This window comes from Rhinatrema bivittatum, chromosome 3, assembly GCF_901001135.1.
Source record: "Rhinatrema bivittatum chromosome 3, aRhiBiv1.1, whole genome shotgun sequence".
In the NCBI taxonomy this organism is placed as follows: domain Eukaryota; kingdom Metazoa; phylum Chordata; class Amphibia; order Gymnophiona; family Rhinatrematidae; genus Rhinatrema; species Rhinatrema bivittatum.
In genome coordinates this window covers 410,020,146-410,040,466 of record NC_042617.1, presented here as the reverse complement: position 1 = coordinate 410,040,466, position 20,321 = coordinate 410,020,146, and the positions used below count along the sequence as shown (strand labels likewise).

The following is a 20,321-nucleotide window of genomic DNA, read 5'->3' as shown; positions in this document are numbered from 1 at the left end:
CTCGGTACCTACTTATTCCCAAAACTGCCGGTATGTTCTGCTGTGGGGCTGCAGCGATATTCGGGCAGCAGGATCTGCCATTTTAGACTACCTGTTTTGTACCTACCTCTGAGGGCGGAAACAATTAATGCTGACGTCAAACCACTTAACTCAAATGGATTAACTAAATGAGCGACGACCATTCCACAGATTCATTGAGACCAAGAGGTGATTCAGATGATAATGTAAAGATCCACCATTGTTCTCGGAAATTCAGTAATTGATTAATATTACCACCGCAGGAACTCGGCGTTATTTGTTCCAGGATTGTCCATCGGAGTTGGTCAAAAGTGTGGCCTAATGTGATACAGTGGTTAACCATAGGTGCCTCCATATTTGCGGTATTAAGGCGGCTCCGATTAAGGCGGCAGCCGCGTTTTAATTTTCCTGCTTGTGCGTCCAACGTATGTTAATTGGCACGGACACTGTATCAAGTAAACCACCGATGTGGAATTACAGGTTGTTTCTGATCTTTTATAATAAATCTTGCCTGTGCGGGGGTGTTGCCAAGATGATCCCTCCATTGTGGTGGCACACATTCCACAACTGCCACATCCAATGTGATTACCTTGCTGAATGACTGTTTTCTGGCCAGTGATTGCTGCGTGCACTACAAAGTCCTTTAAATTTTTGCTTCGTTGGTATGCAAACAACGGGTGCTCAGAAAAAATGTGATGCAATTGCAAAACATGCCAATGTCTTTTTATGCTTTGCATAATTAAATAAGATTTATCAGTGTGTGTGAGTACACAAATGTCAGTGGTGACAGGAGCCTGAATTTTGTATTCCAACGAACCCTGATCGTGGGGAGTGCCACGCTCTTTTGAAGGCTTTGTATACTGCACTGTAAGGATATCCCCTAGAAAAAAACCTCTCTGCAAGGTTACCTGCTTGAGTTTTAAAGTCGAGATCTGATGAACATAGGTGTCTAAGCCTAAAAAATTGACTGACGGGGAGGCCTTGTTTAAATGCTCTAGGGTGAAAACTATGATATCTAAGAAGATTGTTTCTTTCTGTATCTTTGCGATGAATGGAAGTGTGTAAGTGTTGATTATGAATGAAAATGGAAATATCTAAAAACGATATCTGTGTGTTGCTGTATTGTGTTTGTGCAGTATACAAAGCCTTCAAAAGAGCGTGGCACTCCCCACGATCAGGGTTGTTGGAATACAAAATTCAGGCTCCTGTCACCACTGACATTTGTGTACTCACACACACTGATAAATCTTATTTAATTATGCAAAGCATAAAAAGACATTGGCATGTTTTGCAATTGCATCACATTTTTTCTGAGCACCCGTTGTTTGCATACCAACGAAGCAAAAATTTAAAGGACTTTGTAGTGCACGCAGCAATCACTGGCCAGAAAACAGTCATTCAGCAAGGTAATCACATTGGATGTGGCAGTTGTGGAATGTGTGCCACCACAATGGAGGGATCATCTTGGCAACACCCCCGCACAGGCAAGATTTATTATAAAAGATCAGAAACAACCTGTAATTCCACATCGGTGGTTTACTTGATACAGTGTCCGTGCCAATTAACATACGTTGGACGCACAAGCAGGAAAATTAAAACGCGGCTGGTTGAACATCGGAGCCGCCTTAATACCGCAAATATGGAGGCACCTATGGTTAACCACTGTATCACATTAGGCCACACTTTTGACCAACTCCGATGGACAATCCTGGAACAAATAACGCCGAGTTCCTGCGGTGGTAATATTAATCAATTACTGAATTTCCGAGAACAATGGTGGATCTTTACATTATCATCTGAATCACCTCTTGGTCTCAATGAATCTGTGGAATGGTCGTCGCTCATTTAGTTAATCCATTTGAGTTAAGTGGTTTGACGTCAGCATTAATTGTTTCCGCCCTCAGAGGTAGGTACAAAACAGGTAGTCTAAAATGGCAGATCCTGCTGCCCGAATATCGCTGCAGCCCCACAGCAGAACATACCGGCAGTTTTGGGAATAAGTAGGTACCGAGCAGCTTGCAGTTTGTGTTAAAAATTTCTTGTTTCAAGTCTTAACCTAGTTTTATTATATTACAGTACTGGCATACTGCGGCCCCTGAAGAAGGTTCCCAGAAACACGAGCCGTGTCGGGCCAACGCCAGAGCTTTAACCCATCTGCACACTGTGCCACGATAAGTGTTCACCTTTTTCACTGCCCTTTATAATATGGTGTACATTGACACAAGGACTTACTACTAACAATTGTCAGAGAGACCGATGATTATAACATTTTGATACGGTGAAGCTGAAATTATATCACCGCATAACATTGACATTGGCGTTCAAGGGCAAACGGATTAATAGCCCGCCATAATATATGAGGTTTCACTGTCAATATAAAAATATACTAGGCTAGAGCTATCTTCGGAGTTACATGATGGTATTTTGAAATATTGCGATAGAAGAATCCGTCATAAGTTGACAGTTGCAATTTAAAAGAACATAAGATATGCCATACTGGGTCAGACCAAGGGTCCATCAAGTCCAGTTTCCTGTTTCCAGCAGTGGCCAATCCAAGTCACAAGTACCTGGCAAGTATCCAGACATTTAGATAGATCACAAGCTACTATTGCTTATTAATTACCATCATAGCAGTTTATGGATTTATCCTCTAGGACAGAGCTTTCCAAACTTTTCATGTTGGTGACACACTTTTTAGACAAACATAATTTTGGGACACTAGCAAACCAAAGGTTAAAGGTTAAATGAACGAAATGTATTTCGACAATTTATGTATGTTTCCTTAAATACATACATAATAAAATGATTCACGACACAACCTATCTTGTGAAAACCTTTCATTTATATTAAAAATATATAATATTCCAAGATTAATGTTATTGTTATAATTTATGAATAACAATAATAAAACAACGTTATTGTGTTATTCAATTTACCTCTTTAATGAGATATATGAGCTTGATGGGATGAACACAGCTTTTGAATATTTGGTGTTAATAAGAAAGTCCAAAGGGTCTTCTGCGTAATTTTAAAAAGCTGGCCAGTTTCACACTATATAATTATTTGATAGCCTCATTCAACTAATTCAATATGGCTATGAGAGTGAAGTCTGGAATTTATAGGAAGGGACAATGTCAATATAAATCCTGCACCTCCAGTTCTGTAACTCTGTGCATCCACTGAAATTCCCCCAAACAATGGAGCTTGGATGTTTCCCTTACAGCTCATCATACTAAAAGATATTTTCAAATTCTGGTGTCACCTCACAGTAACAGCAGCACAAACACCTTCCACTGCCAGGCATATTGTGAACTAATACAAAACCTCGCAAAAAAGACACTCAAAATCTAAACTGCAATCCCATTGTAACACAACAGAAATAACACCAAGGACTCAAACAACAATAACCCTATCTGTGAAAAAGCAAGGGTAAATATTATACTGGGTCCTAGAATACCAATACACCACCTACTGAAGAAACAAAACAAACCAGATTGCTATAGATCCCTATGCTAGCAGAATCTCTCATCATGGTCACACACACAAGGAGCAGAGACAGACCCTCACCAAATACAGAATACAAAATAAAGGAGCACAAATTAGACAAAAACTAACCAGACTCTGTGTATTACCAATGGAAAAACAGAACCACCATTCCTCATAAGACAAATAAAATCAAGAAACATAAAGCATCAGTTATAATAGTAAAACCATACTAATAAAAGAATATTTTAAAACTACTGATAAATAGAATTTCTGTTAATTAAAATCATATACATTTTTTACAATTTCCCAAACACCAATAAAATATTTCAAAACAGCACATATATCAAACAACACCCAATAATTAAAACTCATAAGGATTTTAAAAAGCCCCTGCTGTCCAGAGGATTAGGAGGTTATCCTCTCTCTCTCACACATACTCACATGTCCATTCTCTCTCACGCATACACTGTCACATACATACACATTCATACTCTTATACCCACCATAACCTCTCGCTCTCACAGACACTGACACACTCTCAGGCTCTAAGACACTCTCTCCCCCTCCACACACACCCCCCACACAAACTCTTACTCCCCTGGATTTTCTCATACACACTCATGCTCTCACACTTTCTGGCTCCCTCACATACACACAAACACACACACCCAGGCAAGTTCCCAATCATTCTCACACACTGAAACTGACCCCCAGGCAGGCTCCCATTCATTTTCACACCACTCACTCACTCACTATCCCCCAGGCATGCACACATTCATTCTCACACACACAGACCCCAGGCAGGCACCAATTCATTCTCTCACACACATACACCACACACAGGCAGGCACCTATTCTCACACATACAAACCCCAGGAAGACACCCATACATTCTCATACACAGACACACCCTCAGGTAGGCACCCATGCATTCACACACATACACCCCCAGGCAGACTCCCATTCATACACATGCACACTAAAGGCAGACTCCCCTCTCTTTCTTTTGCCATCTCATACAAGCACACAATCTCTCAACTCATCTCATGCATGCACAGACACACAATCTCTCAACTCATCTCATACACGCATTCTACGGGCCCTCCGCCTCTCTCTTACCTCTGGGCCTCCTCTTCACAGGTCTCTGCAGGATGGGCTCTGCAGCGGCTCTGATCTTCACGAGCCGATCCGCGGTGGTCCTGATCTTCACGAGCCGATCCGCGGTGGTCCTGATCTTCACGGGCCGATCCGCGGCAGCGGTGGTCCTGATCTTCACGGGCCGATCCGCGGTGGGGACCCTGCTACCGGGCCTCCTCCTCTTCTCAGTCCGCTGCTCCTCTTCTGCACGCGGCAGATGCTCCATCTCCTTCCTGCCCGTGCGACTCTGGCAACATTTGTCTTCCGGGGCCGCGTGGGCAGGAAGGAGGAGGAGCACCTGCACGTTTAGACGTGACTTTTTCTTCGGGTCGTGGTGACGTGAGCTTCACCAGGCCGTTCCGATCTTCCTGCTGTGCGTCCTCGGCACAGCCCAGCCCAGCCGAGCAAAACTTCACTGCTCAGCCGCCAGTGGGATGAGGTCCACCGGCGGCCGCATTGGCTCCCACTTGCCGGTGTGTCACGTGCACCGGGCTTGCGCGACACACCAGCACACTGCAGGCGACACAGTAAAGTGTCGCGACACACACTTTGGAAAGCTCTGCTCTAGGAATTAATCCAAACCTTTTTTAAACCCAGTAACACTAACTGCTGAAACCACATCCTCTGGCAATGAATTCCAGAGCTTAACTATGGGCTGAATGAAAAAGAATTTCTTAGATTTGTTTTAAATGAGCTACTTGCTAACTTCATGGAGTGCCCCCTTGTCCTATTATCTGAGTAAATAACCGATTTACATTAACCTGTTCCAAGTCCTTTCATGATTTTGTAGACTTCTCATATTCCCCCTCAGACGTCTCTTCTCCAAACTGAATAGCACTATCTTCTTTAGCCTTTCCTCATAGGGCAGCCATTCCATGCCCCTTATCATTTTGGTCCCCCTTCTACGCACTATCTCCAGTGCAGGTATATCCTTTTTGAGATGCAGAGACAAAGGTACTCAAGGTGCAGTCTCACCATGGAGTGATACAGAGGTATTATGACATCCTCAGTTTTATTTTCCATTTCCTTCTTAATTCCTAACATTCTGTTTGCTTTTTTGATCGCCAAGCACACTGGGGGACGATTTCAATGTATTATGCACTAGATCTCTTTCCTAAGTGGTAACTCTCTCCTCTCTCCTTCTGCCCATGGCATCCATGATCATAGAACTGCAGCTTTATTGGGGAGGTAGGAGAGGATGGGCACAGAAGTGGAAAAAAGAGTGAGAGGGAAGGGAATGAGAGAGAGGATGGGTGAGGAGGAAACGAAACATGGAGGTGGAGGAAAGGTTGGGAGGGTAAAGAGAAAACAGGTTTTTAATTTGTATTGGTGTAGTGGCTGTCATCACCTGTCTTTTTGTTATGTATTTATTGCGTCTTTGTTTTTGTCTGTGTCATATTTTGTGTTTAAAATTATGTAATGTGCTGTAAGCATTGTTTTCTTTGAATTGGTGGGTAATAAATAAAGGGAAATGTAGGGGGAGGGTAGGGTTTAGTGAAGAAATGCTCATAGTGCAAGATAGTTCCCAGGGGTCTTTTATGTCACAGGTTGAGCGCCACTGCTGTTGATGCCATAGGGAAGATTTATCAATTTTGGGCTCCAGTCTGGCAGTGTTGTTTTTTTTCTCCCATTGAAAACACAGGTTTCTTTCCATCGGTAAGTCGGGAGCAGTTTTTGCAGTGGAGCAGAAGTTTGATACATGGACTTGGAGCCCCCAAATAAATGAGGGTGATGTTTGAACCCTTTGCACTTCATTTCTAGCCTCTTTCCTGTTTGCCAAGCTATGCCTCCAGTTTTTCAGCTCCATTCACCTCTTTTCCTTGAATAAGAAATTCCAAGCAGCCCAGACTTGCTTTAATAGGATGTGACTGCCAATATACTTTTGTGTCTCCAGGTTCACTTTTGTATCCAAGTCTGCCACTGAGTTTGAATGTCTGGGGTTTGGAAACAAAATGCATGACTGTTTTTTTTCCCGGCTCTGTCTTTTAGATTTTAATATTTTAAGTGAATAGTTTTAACTTATTCTGCTTTTGGCCCTGTGTTGGGCTTGTCCAACTTTATGACTTTTGTCCTGAGGCATTTAATGTAAAGGGAAAGTATCAGAAACTGCAAAGAATACAAATAAAAATTCTTTCTATCTTGTTTCTCAAGTGCTGTAATTTTTCTGATGTCTCATTTGATAGAAATTTAGCACGAAAGAGCATTGATGATGATGAGAATTTGCCTTGGGGTAGATTTTAAAAGGTTGTGCGCTCACGTCCATGTGCTTGCGCTTCCTGGCACGCACACATGGACGTGCCGATTTTATAACATGCACGCGCTGGGTGGGTGGGGGAACTAATTTTGTAAAAGTACGTATGGTGACGAAATCGGGCCTTCCCCTGTTCTCTCCCAGTCCGCTCCAATTTAGGAAAGGACTGAGGGAACTTTCTCACCCATAAAGCCTATCTTTTTGTTTTGTTTTTCTTTGTTTTTTTTGATTTACTTCAGCTCCTGAGCTGAATTAATTTATGGTGCACGCTTCCCCGGGACAGCCGCCATCTTACCTCGCCCCTCCCCGGCCCGCTCCCTTTTCAGGGCCTAGCAATTATGTGCATATTGTCACTTCTGCACGTGGCTTGGCCCTTTTGAAAATGCACGCAATGCACACAGGTCCCGGCCACAGACATAAGTGACAATATTTGCGTGCGTGTCCGATTTTTAAAATTCGGCAATTAGGTTCCAAACTGTCTTATGCTTCCATGATGCATCTTTGGTGATGTCCCATTATTCAGAGCTGGGGAGGGGAGGGTAAGAATAGACTTCTCTTCCTAGCATTGAAATATTAGTTCCACTCTGTACAGCCAAGTGTATTCTAGCTGAGAGCTGACGTTTACCTGCCTTTGTGTCTGTGTAAGCAATGTGCAGGCTTTGAGCTCATGAATAAACCTGTATTGCCACGCCACTTACATCTCTCCTCGCTCCCTCTAGACGATGACAACTGTTTTGAATGTTGGACACAGGGCATTGACTATTTTGTTGTCTGTCACCCAGAAGGCTGAATTCTTAAAAGTCAATGACTCTGCCTGCCTCCTGGGAGAGAAAATATTCTACACAGGAGAGAAATATTCTGTTACCACTTAACATTCCTTTCTGTGTTGCTGACCAAACTCTGTGTTTCCACAAGAGGTACACCAGTCCTGGTTTTCTGTCATTTGTTTTACTGCAGAATGCACTAGGATGAATTTAGGAAGGCAGGACCAGATCTAGCTCACCTCATGGTAATGAGTTTGGCAACAACTAAACATTAGTAGAACCTAATCTAAGTGCTTCCAGAATTCTCTGAGCTTGTCCAGAAATAGTTTAGCTTTATTTAGGAGATTATGAAGACAGGTCAAAGAGGTTTGTGAGAGCTTGCATAAATATATATACGAGGTATTCCGTGATACATTCAAACGTTTTTATAGAATCTTCCTTGGAAAACACTAGCTTTTTATTTGTTTTCCTTTTGAGCTCTTTGACCTAGCTTGGGCATCTGTTCATGATTTCATTCTTTCATTTTTGTGTAACCTGTAACATTGGGAATTAAAAAACAGTTTCTGTGGACAAACACTGCCACTCAGTGGACAAAATCTGTCATTTTTCCATCCCAGTTCTTAAAGTTAGTCTGAGTGCAGAGTGTTTTGTGAAATTCTTGTTATCAATAGAAGATTTTCACAAATCTAGAAGGAAACTAACTCTAGTGTTAAATAAAATTAACACAAACAGTAGACCTTTGATATCAGAATATTAAGTTTTGGCTTAGAAGTAACCCTTGAGCAAAGATGGCAACCTCATGTGTGACACAAATAAGATTTTAGATAGTGCTGGGGCAGAACTGCCTGTTTTGCTACATGTGGGTACCAGTGACATAGGGAAGTGGAGGAGGGAGTTTCTGGAAGCCAAATTTTAGGATTTTAGGTAAAAAGTTGAAATCCAGAATCTCCAGGGAAGCATTCTTAGAAATGTTCCCCTTCCACATGTAGGACCCCAGAGGCAGGCAGAGCTCCAGTCTCAATGTGTGGATGAGACAATGGTGCAGGGAATCAGAGTTTTTTAGGTTTAGGAACCAGGCATTATTTTGGATAGGGGATGCTTTTCTGAAAGGATGGGCTCTCCTTTTAACCAGAGTGGAGACAGGCTGCTGGCACTAACTTTTAAAAAGGAGATAGCACAGCTTTTAAACTAGATGATAGGGGAAAGCACAGTCGTTCAGAAGCGCATGGCTTGGAATGATGTATCTTTGAAGGATACTAAGAGAACAGGGACGTTGGAGCATCCTTGGATGCTAAAATGGGCTAGTGTATTTAAGTAAAGAGCAGAAAGATTTCAAATTACCCATCAAACTTATAATTAGGCTGTTAATACAAACAAAAAACATACCTTGAAATGTCTGTATACAAATGATAGATGTCTAAAAAAATAAGATGGGAGAGTTAGTGTGTATTGCACTGAATGAAGAAGTAGATATAATTGGTGTCTCAGAGACCTCATGGATGGAGGATAACCATGGGACACTCTGATACCAGGGTACAAATTATTTCAAAATGATAGGATGGATCAAATTGCTGGAGGGGTGGCACTATATGTGAAAGAGGGGATTGAGTCAAACAGGAGCAAAGTTCTGCAGGAAGCAAAATGCAATGTTGAATCTTTATGGATAGAAATTCCAAGTGAAAAGCAGAATAAAATAGCAGTGAGGGTGTATTACCATCCATCTGGATAGAGTGAACAGACAATGAAATGCTAACAAAATAAGCAGCACAGTAATAATGGGTGATTTCAATTACCCCGGTACTGACTGAGTGAATGTCACATCAGGACATTCTAGAGAACTAAAGTTTCTAGATAAATAAATGACTGTTTCATGGAGCAGCTGGTAAAAGAACCGACAAGAGGGGAAACTATTTTAGATCTGTTCCTTGGTGGAACACAGGATTTAGGGGTAGATTTTAAGACCTGCGCGTGGGCGTACATTTGCGCGCAAGTTATAAAATCGGGAGTCAGCGTGCGAAGGGGGTGCACACTAGTGCACCTTGTGCGCGCCGATACCCGCGGGCTTCCCCCATTCCCCCTCAGGCCGCTCCGAAATCAGAGCGGCCTGGAAGGGAACTTCCCTTCCCCCTAACCTAACCTAACCTTCCCCCCCCCCCCCCCCCCCAAAATTTTATCCAGCCTTTTGCACCTGCCTGGAGGCAGGCGCAGATTGCGTGCACCGGCAGCCTGCCAGCACGCAATCCTCCGACACAGCGGCAAATGGCTGCTGTGTTGGAGGCCTCTGGCCACGCCCCCGGACCGCCCCTTTTTGCAAGCCCTGGGACTTGTAAAGCCCCGGGACGCGTCTGTGCGTCGCCGGGCCTTTATAAAATAGGCTTGGCGCACTCTATGCGCATATATCTTTTAAAATCCGGCCCTTAGTGCGAGAGGTGTTAGTCACCTGGCAATATGATCACATGATCAAATTTGACTTTACTGGAGGGAGGAGACTAAAGAAATCTACTGCGACATTTATCTTTCAAAAAGGTGACTATGATAAAATGAAGGAAATGGTTAGGATAAAATTGAAAGCATCTGTAAAGGTTAAGAAGGTAATTTTAAAAAGGCATTATGCATACTGTCATAGCAATTTTAAAAAGTCATTCATGTGTTTAAACTGCACTTACATGTGTATAACCTATGGACAATTCAATGGCATATATTATAGCAATTTTCAAAACTCCACTTACATGGGTAAAATGTTTGCATGTGTAAAATGCAAATTTGTTTTTGAATAATATCTTTATTCATTTTAATACCAACATTAGTACAATACATAAAAACCAGGCATAAACTAAAGGTGGTAGCATCATAGAATAGTGAACCAAAAGCATATGGCCCAGTAACAGATGAAAACTAGCTATTCAAACATATCCCGTTCAGGACTAATCTTCCCCCCCCCCCCCCCACCCCCTCAAACCCCCCTTCAAAATGCAATTTTAAGCATATAAATGCTTTTTAAAATCAGGCTCTAAGAGTTTACATTGGGCATGGACCTTGTTTTAAAAATACCATCTTGGAAGCCCAGACCAGATGTATTCCACACATTAGAAAAGGCAGAAGGAAGGCTAAATGACTACCAGCATGTTTAAAAGGTGAGGCTATATTAGCAAAAAGAACATCTTTCAAGAAATGGAAAAGGATCAGAGTAAAGGAAACAGGAAAGAGCAAAAGCACTGGCAAGATAGATGCTTAACATTGATAAGGAATTCAAAGATAGAATTTGAAAAGAAGCTTGCTGTGGAAGCAAAAATTCATAATAAAACCTTTTTCTGGTACATTTGAAGTAAAAAGCCTGCGAAGGAGTCATTTGGACCATTAGATCAGTGGTCCCCAACCCTGTTCTGGAGGCCCACCAGCCAGTCGGGTTTTCAAGATATCCACAATGAATATGCAGAAAATTTGCATGCACTGCCTCCATAACATGCAAAATTTGTCTCATGCATATTCATTGTGGATATCCTGAAAACCCGACTGGCTGGTGGGCCCCCAGGACAGGGTTGGGGACCACTGCATTAGATGATCAAGGGGTAAAAAGGGCACTTAGGGATGAAAAGCTATAGCAGAGAGACTAAATTTAATTCTTTGCTGCGGTCTTCACTGAGGAAGATGTAAAGAGAGATATCCATGGGCTTTATGTCTGGAGTCGAGGCATTTTTTTATTTGCAATTATAGAAAATTTCTAAAAAATATTTTTGTTCTCAAGGTGAGTTAATTAATTGACCGGGTGGCCCTTGTACTGAAGGGCATACTGGCAGGCTTGCTGATACCTTGATAGATCTTCACATGACTAGTCTATTTTGAAATTGTGGTGATTTTTGTTTCCCATGCCAGAAATGATATTCAAAAGTGATAATTCAGAGGAACTGAAACAAATCTCCATGTACCTGGAAGATATACTAGGGCAAATTGACACCTTAAAGAGTAGCAAATCACCTGGACTAGATGGTATACATCTCAGAGCTGAAATAATTGAAAAAGGAAATTGTACACCTATTAGTAATTTATAAGCTATTATTAAAATTGTCTATGGCACCTGAAGACTGGAGATTTGCCTATGTAATGCCGGTTTTTAAAAAGGGATGAAGGGATGATCTAAGAAACTATGTGCCAGGCAAAATCATGGAAACTACCATAAAGAACCAAATTATTGAACATAGAGATAGTCATGGTTTAATGGGAGAAAGCCAACATGGATTTAGCCAAGGAAAGTCTCTTGCCTCATCAATCTGCTACATTTTTCTGAGGGTATAAATAAGCATGTGGATAAAGGTGAGCCAGTTGATACAGTGCATCTGAATTTCCAGAAAACATTTGCCAAAGTCCTTCATGAGAGAGTTCTTAGGAAATTAAAAAGTAATGGGATAGGAGGCAGTGTCATTGTAGTTGTAAACTGGTTAATAGAAAATGCAGTAGGGCTAAATAATAAGTTTTCTCAATGGAGAAAGGTGAATGGTGGAGTGCCCCAGAGATCTCTGGGACCACTACTTTTTAACATATTTTATAAATGACCTGCAATTGGGAACAACAAGTAAGGTGATCAAATTTGCCAATGATAACAAAATTGTTCAAAGTTGTTAAATCATAAGATGATTGTGAGAAATTGCCAGGGGATTTTACAAAACTGTGAGCAAACGGCACATTAGATTTAATGTGGACCAGTGCAAAGTGATGCACTTGGGGAAGAGTAATCCAAATTATAGCTACACAATACAAAGTTCTACATTAGGAGTGTCTATGCGGAAAAAGTGTCTAGGCATCATTTTGATACGTTGAAATCTTCTTCTTAGTCTGCAGCAGCCAAAAAGCAAACCGAAAGCTAGGAATTATTAGGAAAGGAATGGAGAATAAAATAGAAAATATCATAATGTCTCTAAATTGCTCCATGGTGCGACCTCATCTTGAGTATTGTGTGCAGTTCTGTTCACCACATCTCAAAAAAGTTATAGCAGAATTGGAAAAGGTACAGAGAAATGCAATCAAAATGATAAAGGGGATGGAACAGTTCCCCTATGAAGCAAGGTTAAAGAGGTTAGACTCCAGCTTGGAGAAGAGATGGTTGAGGGGGAGATATGATTGAGATCTATAAGATGAGTGGAGTAGAACGAGAAAATGGGAATCAGTTGTTTACTCTTTCAAAAATGCAAAGACTAGGGGACATACATTGAAGCTACTAAGTTGGACATTTAAAACTAAGAAGAGAAAATAATTAAGCTCTGGAATTCGTTGCTGGAAGATGTGATGAAAGCTATTAGTGTACATGCTTTTAAAAAAGGTTTGGATAAATTCCTGGAGGAAAAGTCCATAAACTATTAAGGTAAAGTTGCAGAAATTCACTGCTTATCCGTAGATAAACAGCTTGGAATCTGCCTACCCCTTGGGATCCTGCCAGATATTTTTGACCTGGCTTGGCCACTGTTGGAAACAGGTTACTGGGCTTGATAGACCTTTGGTCTGACTTATTATGGCAAGTCTTATGTTCTTATTTAGTCATTTTAATTCGGAACTAGAATATCTACCCAGGATAAATGGTTGCTGAAAACATTGACAATTTTTTGTACATTAGCTTCATAAAAGGAGTTTATTTTAATTACACCTGTGACTTAGTTCTCTTGAACAGACAGTGGTAGGAACATTATATACAGCTCTTTATAGCTTTAATTTTTCTCTTTTTTCCAGTGAGGATCTCAGGCGCTGGTTTATTCAGCAGGAAATGGATCTCTTTAGGTTTCGCTTCGGTGAGATGAAGAACGAGACGATCCAGCAGTTTCTTTCATATAACAATTTGACATATCAAACCGTAAGTCTTTCTGCGTTTTGTTTTTACCCGTAGGCTGTTCTGTTACTCGGTGTTTTGTGTTGTGTTTTTTTTTTTTGCTCTGCTTTTTCCTTCCTCCTCTGCTTTTCCTTCCTCTTTTTTTATTTTTTTCCTGTCTCCTCTTTCTTAGTTGCTGTCCTTATCTTTCAGTGCCCTGCTGAGTTGAGGCATTGTCTGTAAGCCTCAGGCGCCCTCTGTTGGCAAGGGGCTAGATGGGGATTCCCTGCACTCTCCTCTTTTCAGTGCAGTTTACTGACAGAAAGGCCTAAATGCCCTTTGTAGTTCACTGATCTCTCTTGCCGACAGAAGTGTGAAAAACAGCCAAGAGCAACTAGTTCTCTACTAGCTTGGGATTGATTAGCAAAGAACGTGTATTTTGTGTGTTGGTTTACTATTGCCAGTCTGGGTCACCTTCTCCCTGACACAAGGTACATGGAGGGTGTTCTCTATTATTTTTAGATGATAACCTGCCTCTGGTTATGCGAGTGCCTCATATTAGCTCTTGTCAGTGTATTTTTCTTTCTCCTAGGGCAAGCAGCATGGTAGTCCTTACAGATGGGTGATATCATCAGATGGAGCCTGGCAAGGAAAGTTTTTGTCAAAGTTTGTAGCAGCTTTGACCAACACACTGAGCATGTCCAGCATGCCACTATCCGCATAGAAACTTTGATAAAAGTTTTCCGTGCCAGGCTCCGTCTGATGATGTCACCCATCTGTGAGGACTAACATCCTGCTGTCCTAGGAGAACACCTGTTTCAGGTAAACAACTGTTCTTTCACCATGAGAATATTTGTTTGCTTTTAGGAAACAAAGATTGCGGTTACAAAATGCAGCATAGTTTTGCAGTGAGTGGTGGCAAATGCTCCTTGTTTGCTTCCAGATTCCCACTTGTGAATCCTTGTGCTTGGTTAGTTTGTGACCCAATTATTTGCCTTCCTTTTCAGTACCTGAAGCAAATGAACTTGGGATAAATTGTGCCCTCCGTGAGCTGAGGCTTGTGTTGCCCCTGCTGAAGAGATAGAAGCCCTCATGTCATCTACCTAACTATTCAGTTTCTATGTTCTGTTGGTGCTTACTTAGCAAAGAGCTATTTGGCCTATCCACTCTTACAGATTTTCATATCCTCTGCACCCTTTTTTCTAGAGTTTCTGCGACATTGTTTATAAAGGCATTGAAAAGGCCTGGGCCTAGCACCCTACTTGTCACTATCCTTTCACCAGGGTGGACCCCATTGATTACCAGTCTCTCTGAATCCTGGTTTATATATTTTCTTCCAACTCTCAAACTTGCTAGCTTGCTCACCTGTCTTTCCTGTGAGACAGTGTCAAAGGCCTTAGTGAAATCCAGATAGACCTTCTCTGCAACTCTGAATCTACTCTGAGCGCCTCATCAAAGAAATCAGTCAAGTTTGGCAGGATTGTCCCTTGTGATATCGATGTCTGTCTATGATCCTGTAACCCACTGGCTTCAAGGTCCTGCATTATTCTGTCCCTCAGTGGTGCTTCCATTACTTTGCCCACCACTGGTACTAAACCGAGAGATTTGTACTAGTGCGCCACAAGGATAGGAGCATCTGCAGGTGTATGTTCTCCAATCTTTTGCAAACCCTCTGGTTTCAGGTGATAATTTGACAGAAGTGTGAGGTGTACTCTGGGATGTAATCCATCTGATTCTGTATCTTTGTCTACTTTGAATTATACCAGTACCATGGATCCTCTCTCATCAGCATATTGTAATGTGTTTATCTTTGTGTAATCCATCGCTGTCTTCTCTGGATATGTATGCGGAGTAAAAACTTCAGACCTCTGCTTGCTTCTGATTCTCTTCAGTACAAAACCCATCCTCCCCTTTGTTCTTACTGTTCCCCCTTTTGTTGCACAGCAGTTTCCTTCTCCTCCTCTTTCGGGCTTCCAGCTCTATTGGGCTACAGCACCATGAGCCTTTCTTTGCTGCTAGCTGGGATGTTTCCCTGCTTGTATTTCTCCAGCCCAGTTCAGCTCAGCTATCACAGTGCCAGTCCTTGGATAGGAATCACAAACCACGGCCTCCTCTAGAACCTGGCTAATGGGTACCCTGAGTCTAGCTACTGTGTCGATGTGGAGCAGTGACTGAGACTTCCCCCAACTCAGTCACAGTGAAGATCAAACCCAGGTCTTTTGGGTGACAAAAGCTAGTCCCCTTTTAGATTTTCTCTTTTTGCTTGCAGCAAAAGTTTTAATTCGTGACTTTACTGATTGGGCAGGATGAGCCTTCATTTGAACCTTTTGCTTCTCTAACTGGGTTTAGTGATGACCTATCTGTCAGATGATGCAATATTCTCTGGCAACAAGGATGTCTCTCCAGGGGCATGTGCCCAGGAAACAAGGGTTATAACATTTGAAGTTGGTGATTCGATCATTAGGAATGTAGATAGCTGGGTGGCTGGTGGGTGTGAGGATCGCTGGATAACTTGCCTGCCTGAAGCAAAGGTGGCGGACCTTGTACATCCCCTAGATAGGATTTTAGATAGTGCTGGGGAAGAGCTGACTATCTTGGTACATGTGAGTACCAGTGATATAGGAAGGAGTGGGAGAAAACCTCTGGAAGCTAAATTTTAGGATTTTGGGTAGAAAATTGAAATCTAGAATCGCCAGGGTTGTATTGTCTGACATGCTCCCATTCCATGTGCAGGACCCCAGAGGCAAGCTTTGTCTCAATGCATGGATGAGGGCCTTATGTTTATTTAATATACTGCTTTCTAAACATAGAGAGGTTTCCAATAAAAAAGCATATATAAATAATAATCCAATAAAGTACACAAATCCAAACCATACATATGTAAAACTCAATATATATATATATATATATATATCATAGTATAAACTGTAATAAAATCAGTGAATAAATAAAAATCAACACACCAAAGAAGAAAAAACTACAAATTATCAGACCCCAGCTGTACTTCTTTTATTGAAAAGAAAGATGAAACTGAAATTCAATTAACTTTTTTCCTAAGTACTTGTTGAAATAGCCCTCCATTTCGACAGCCTTGTCCGTCTTGGAATTTGAATGTTGTCCTTAAAGCGTTGTGTACGGCACCTTTTGAGCCCCTTCGCAGAGTCACGCTTAAGGATTTAACTCTAAAGGTGGTATTCTTGGTGGCCATTGTATCGGCACGACGGATTTCTGAGCTTCAGGCTCTGTCATGTCTGGAGCCTTTTTTGCGGATTTCGGATTCGGGTATCTCATTGCGGACGGTACCGTCTTTTTTACCCAAGGTGGTTTCTTCGTTCCACGTGAATCAGACGGTAGAGTTGCCATCTTTTGGGTAGGTGCAGTCTTCGGACCCTATGGCTAAGGATCTTCGTAAGTTAGATGTGTGACGCGCGCTGCTACATTATTTGGAAGTCACAAATGCCTTCAGGGAATCCGACCACCTATTCGTGCTCTATGGTGGTTCAAGGCGGGGTAAGGCGGCCTCCAAGACTACGATTGCTCGGTGGTTGAAAGAAACCATTCGGTCGGCGTATCTGTTACAAGGGAGGTCGTTGCCCGCGGGGCTGAGAGCCCACTCTACTCGCGCCCAGGCTGCTTCCTGGGCGGAATGCCACCATATACCTACAGAGGAGATCTGTAGGGCGGCCACCTGGAAATCGGTCCACACTTTTGCCCGGCACTATCGTTTGGATGTGAAAGCGCCAGGGTCGACAGGGTTTGGAGAAGGGGTGCTCAGAGCAGGCGCCTGAAACTGGTAATGCTGCCCCATTACCGCAAACCGGAGAAACCGTTGGTGCTCCTGCTGAATGCCAATGTGAAGGTATGCCTCCGTGAGATCCAGAGAGGCCAGAAACTCCCCCTTCCTCACAGACGCAATTACGGACCGCAACGTTTCCATCCGAAACCGCGGAATCCTTAGACACTTGTTGACACTCTTCAGGTCGAGAATGGGACGAAACGTTCCCTCCTTCTTGGGTACTACAAAATAAATGGAATAACGGCCCGCTCGGAGCTCGTCGGGAGGGACCAGCACTATGGCCCCGAGATCGCGTAGCCGAGCCAGAGTCGCCCGCACCGCCCGACGTTTTTCTGAAAAACCGCAAGGGGACACCGGGACGGGCGGTGCGAAAAATCTAACGCGTAGCCGTGTCTTATCACCTCTAGTACCCACTGATCCGACTTGATTCTGGTCCATTCCTCGTAAAACCGGCTTAACCTGCCGTCAATCTTGGGAACGGGGGAATGGACCGGCCTCACATCATTGTGCTGGCTTACCGCCCTGCGCAGTCTGACTGGCTCCCAGATGGCCGAAACGGCGCCCACGAAAGGACTGAGAATACGATTGCTGATGGGTAGCACTGTGACGAAACGAAGAGCTCGATCCCCGAGACGTCCGTGGCCTACGACCGCAGCGAAACCGAGGACGAGAGGCTGGAGCCCCCCTGTATTGTGGCCTATCCTCCGGTAGGCGGTGCACCTTATTCTCCCCCCAAGGATTCAATCAGGTCCTCCAACTCCTTGCCAAACAGCAACTTCCCCTTAAAGGGGAGGGAACCCAACCGAGCCTTGGAGGTGCCATCCGCAACCCAATGACGGAGCCACAGCAGCCGCTGTGCCGCCACCGCTGAGACCATAGTTCTTGCGGAAGTGCGCAGGAGATCATAAAAAGCATCCGCACTATAGGCGATGACAGCTTCCAACCGACTTGCCTGCCGCACCTCGTCCGATGACAGGGACTCATTGGCCAAAAGCTGTTGCGCCCAGTGAAGACCTGCTCTCAAAGAAAAATTACTGCAAATCGCCGCACGGATTCACAATGCCGAAACCTCAAAGATGCGCTTCAGTTGAACTTCCAACTTCCTATCCTGTATATCCTTAAGTGCCGTACCTCCAGTCACTGGGATGGTGGTCTTCTTCGTTACCGCTGCTACCGCCGAATCAATTCTCGGCAGGTGCAAAAGCTCCAGAACGTCCTCTGGCAGTGGATATAACTTATCCATGGCTTTTGCCACTTTCAGGCCCAAAACCGGAGTATCCCACTCCTTAAAAAGTAAATCCGAGGCCGAGAAGTGCAACGGAAAGGCCGAAGGCGGACCCCGGAGCCCCAAGACGACCGGATCAGTCTGTCCAAGACGAGACTCCACCTGTGGGAGCAGAATTCCCAGCTCCCCCAGGATCTCCGGAATGAGGGGTCCTAACTCATCCTTCCGGAATAACCTGACTACCTTCGGATCATCCCCCTCAGCTCCATGGGGTGCTCCGGAACCTTTAGCCCCCGACTCTCCGTCCCCCTCAACCCCCCTCGGGGGCTGGGACGGAAACTCCAGATCCTCCGCCGGCTCCTCTAGCTCCTCTGACTCCGAAGAGGAGTCCTGATGACCCTCTGCCCCCCGGGAGCGAAGGGGTCTGGCCCGAGCCGGCCCCCATCCCCCGGACCGGGCTTCGGGACTTTCTCCGCCGGAGCCCCAGTCTCAGAGGCAGGGGTCCCTTGTGTCCTTTTTCTGGCCAGGCGCCGGGCCTTAAAGGCCTTGTGCATGAGCAGTACGAACTGTGAATTAAGAGGAGTCCGAGGAACCTTCCTCGTCACCCCCTTCCCCGGGGGAATCCTCACTAAGCGCCCTGGCCCCTGCTGGCCTGTCCCCCCCCCCCCCCCCCCCCCCGCAGGCCTCTGCTGGGGGGACAAACGCGGCGGGTCCACAAACTCCCCGCTGACTCGTAGGCCCTCGCTTGTCTCGGCTGTCCGCGCCGAGAAAATGGCCGCTGTTCCCGCCGAAAACGCGCTCAAAATGGCGGCCGCCCCCGGCAGTGCCGAAGACGACCGCTCCGAGAACGTTGAGACCGCCGCTGAGGACCCAGCGCGCGACTGTTTACCCCTCCGGGCCCCCGACACCGATCCTCCCTCTCCGCCGCCCACACATCTGGAGCACAGGCTGTCTCGCGACAGCCGCGCTGCCGCGGACCCGCAGGCCCTGCAAGCAGCCTGCCTGGGCATGATGTCGCCGCGGAGCGGGAAGGGGAAGCCCGCGAAGAAGAAAAAAAAAAATTCCCCCGAGCCCTCCCCTGATCGCCGCGCCACCAGTCACCCCGAGGGAGGGAGAAAACCGACCGGAACAGAGCACACACACAAACAGGTTCACTTTTTTTTTTTTTTTTTAAAGACTTTACCTCTGATCCTGAGCCGGCTGGGGGGAGTGAGCCGGGAACCCCGGTGTCACCCCCAGACCTGTAAGTGCCGGTATATGGGGCTCCCCCACTCCTTGGCAGCCTCTACCAGGGGGAATGGGCCCCTCAGGACCCTACCCTCCCCTGGGAGGCGGGGACTGGGACCAGCAGGCAAGCCTCTGCAGTCCTTCCCCTCCTGAAACACAACACCTACCTTCTAGCTAACCTTTCTTTTTTTTTTTTTTTTTTTTTTTTAAAACACCTAAATTTAGGCCCTATACAGACTGTAGGTTTTGCACCATCTCCACCTGCTAGGAGACAGAAGAATACTGCCAGACTGTAGGTGGCACCAGCCTAGATATAGGCGGAGTTTTGTTTTTGTAAACTTCTGTCTCCATCTGCTAGAGGGGGGGCAAAACCCAGGAGTTTGGACTGATCCTGGTACGTACAGGGAAGTTGAATTACAGGGGCCCATGGGACCAGATACAGATTTAATAGCACTAGGGCTAACCACTGAACCTTGTGGAACTCCACAGCATAATGATCTAGGTTTAGAGTCAGCTTGATCCCAGCTAATTTGATAAAAACTGTTAAACCAAGAAAATACAGTTACACTTAACCCTACATCAGAAAGATGTTTCTATAACAGTTTGTGATCTATTGTGTAAAA

At 44.4% G+C, this 20,321-nt stretch overlaps 1 protein-coding gene across 7 annotated transcripts in view; it reads left to right on the top strand.

Annotated features, from left to right (window-relative positions):
- Positions 1-20,321, top strand: part of PRIM2 (DNA primase subunit 2) — a 608,800-nt gene that overhangs the window by 39,878 nt on the left and 548,601 nt on the right. For all 7 annotated transcript variants that reach the window (XR_003855666.1, XM_029595680.1, XM_029595675.1 and 4 more), the window contains one exon: positions 13,375-13,495. Coding sequence is in view for 6 of the 7 variants with exons in the window: in XM_029595680.1 (XP_029451540.1) it covers positions 13,375-13,495 (121 nt within the window). In the remaining variant the exon portion in view is untranslated. The remainder of the gene's footprint in view (positions 1-13,374; positions 13,496-20,321) is intronic.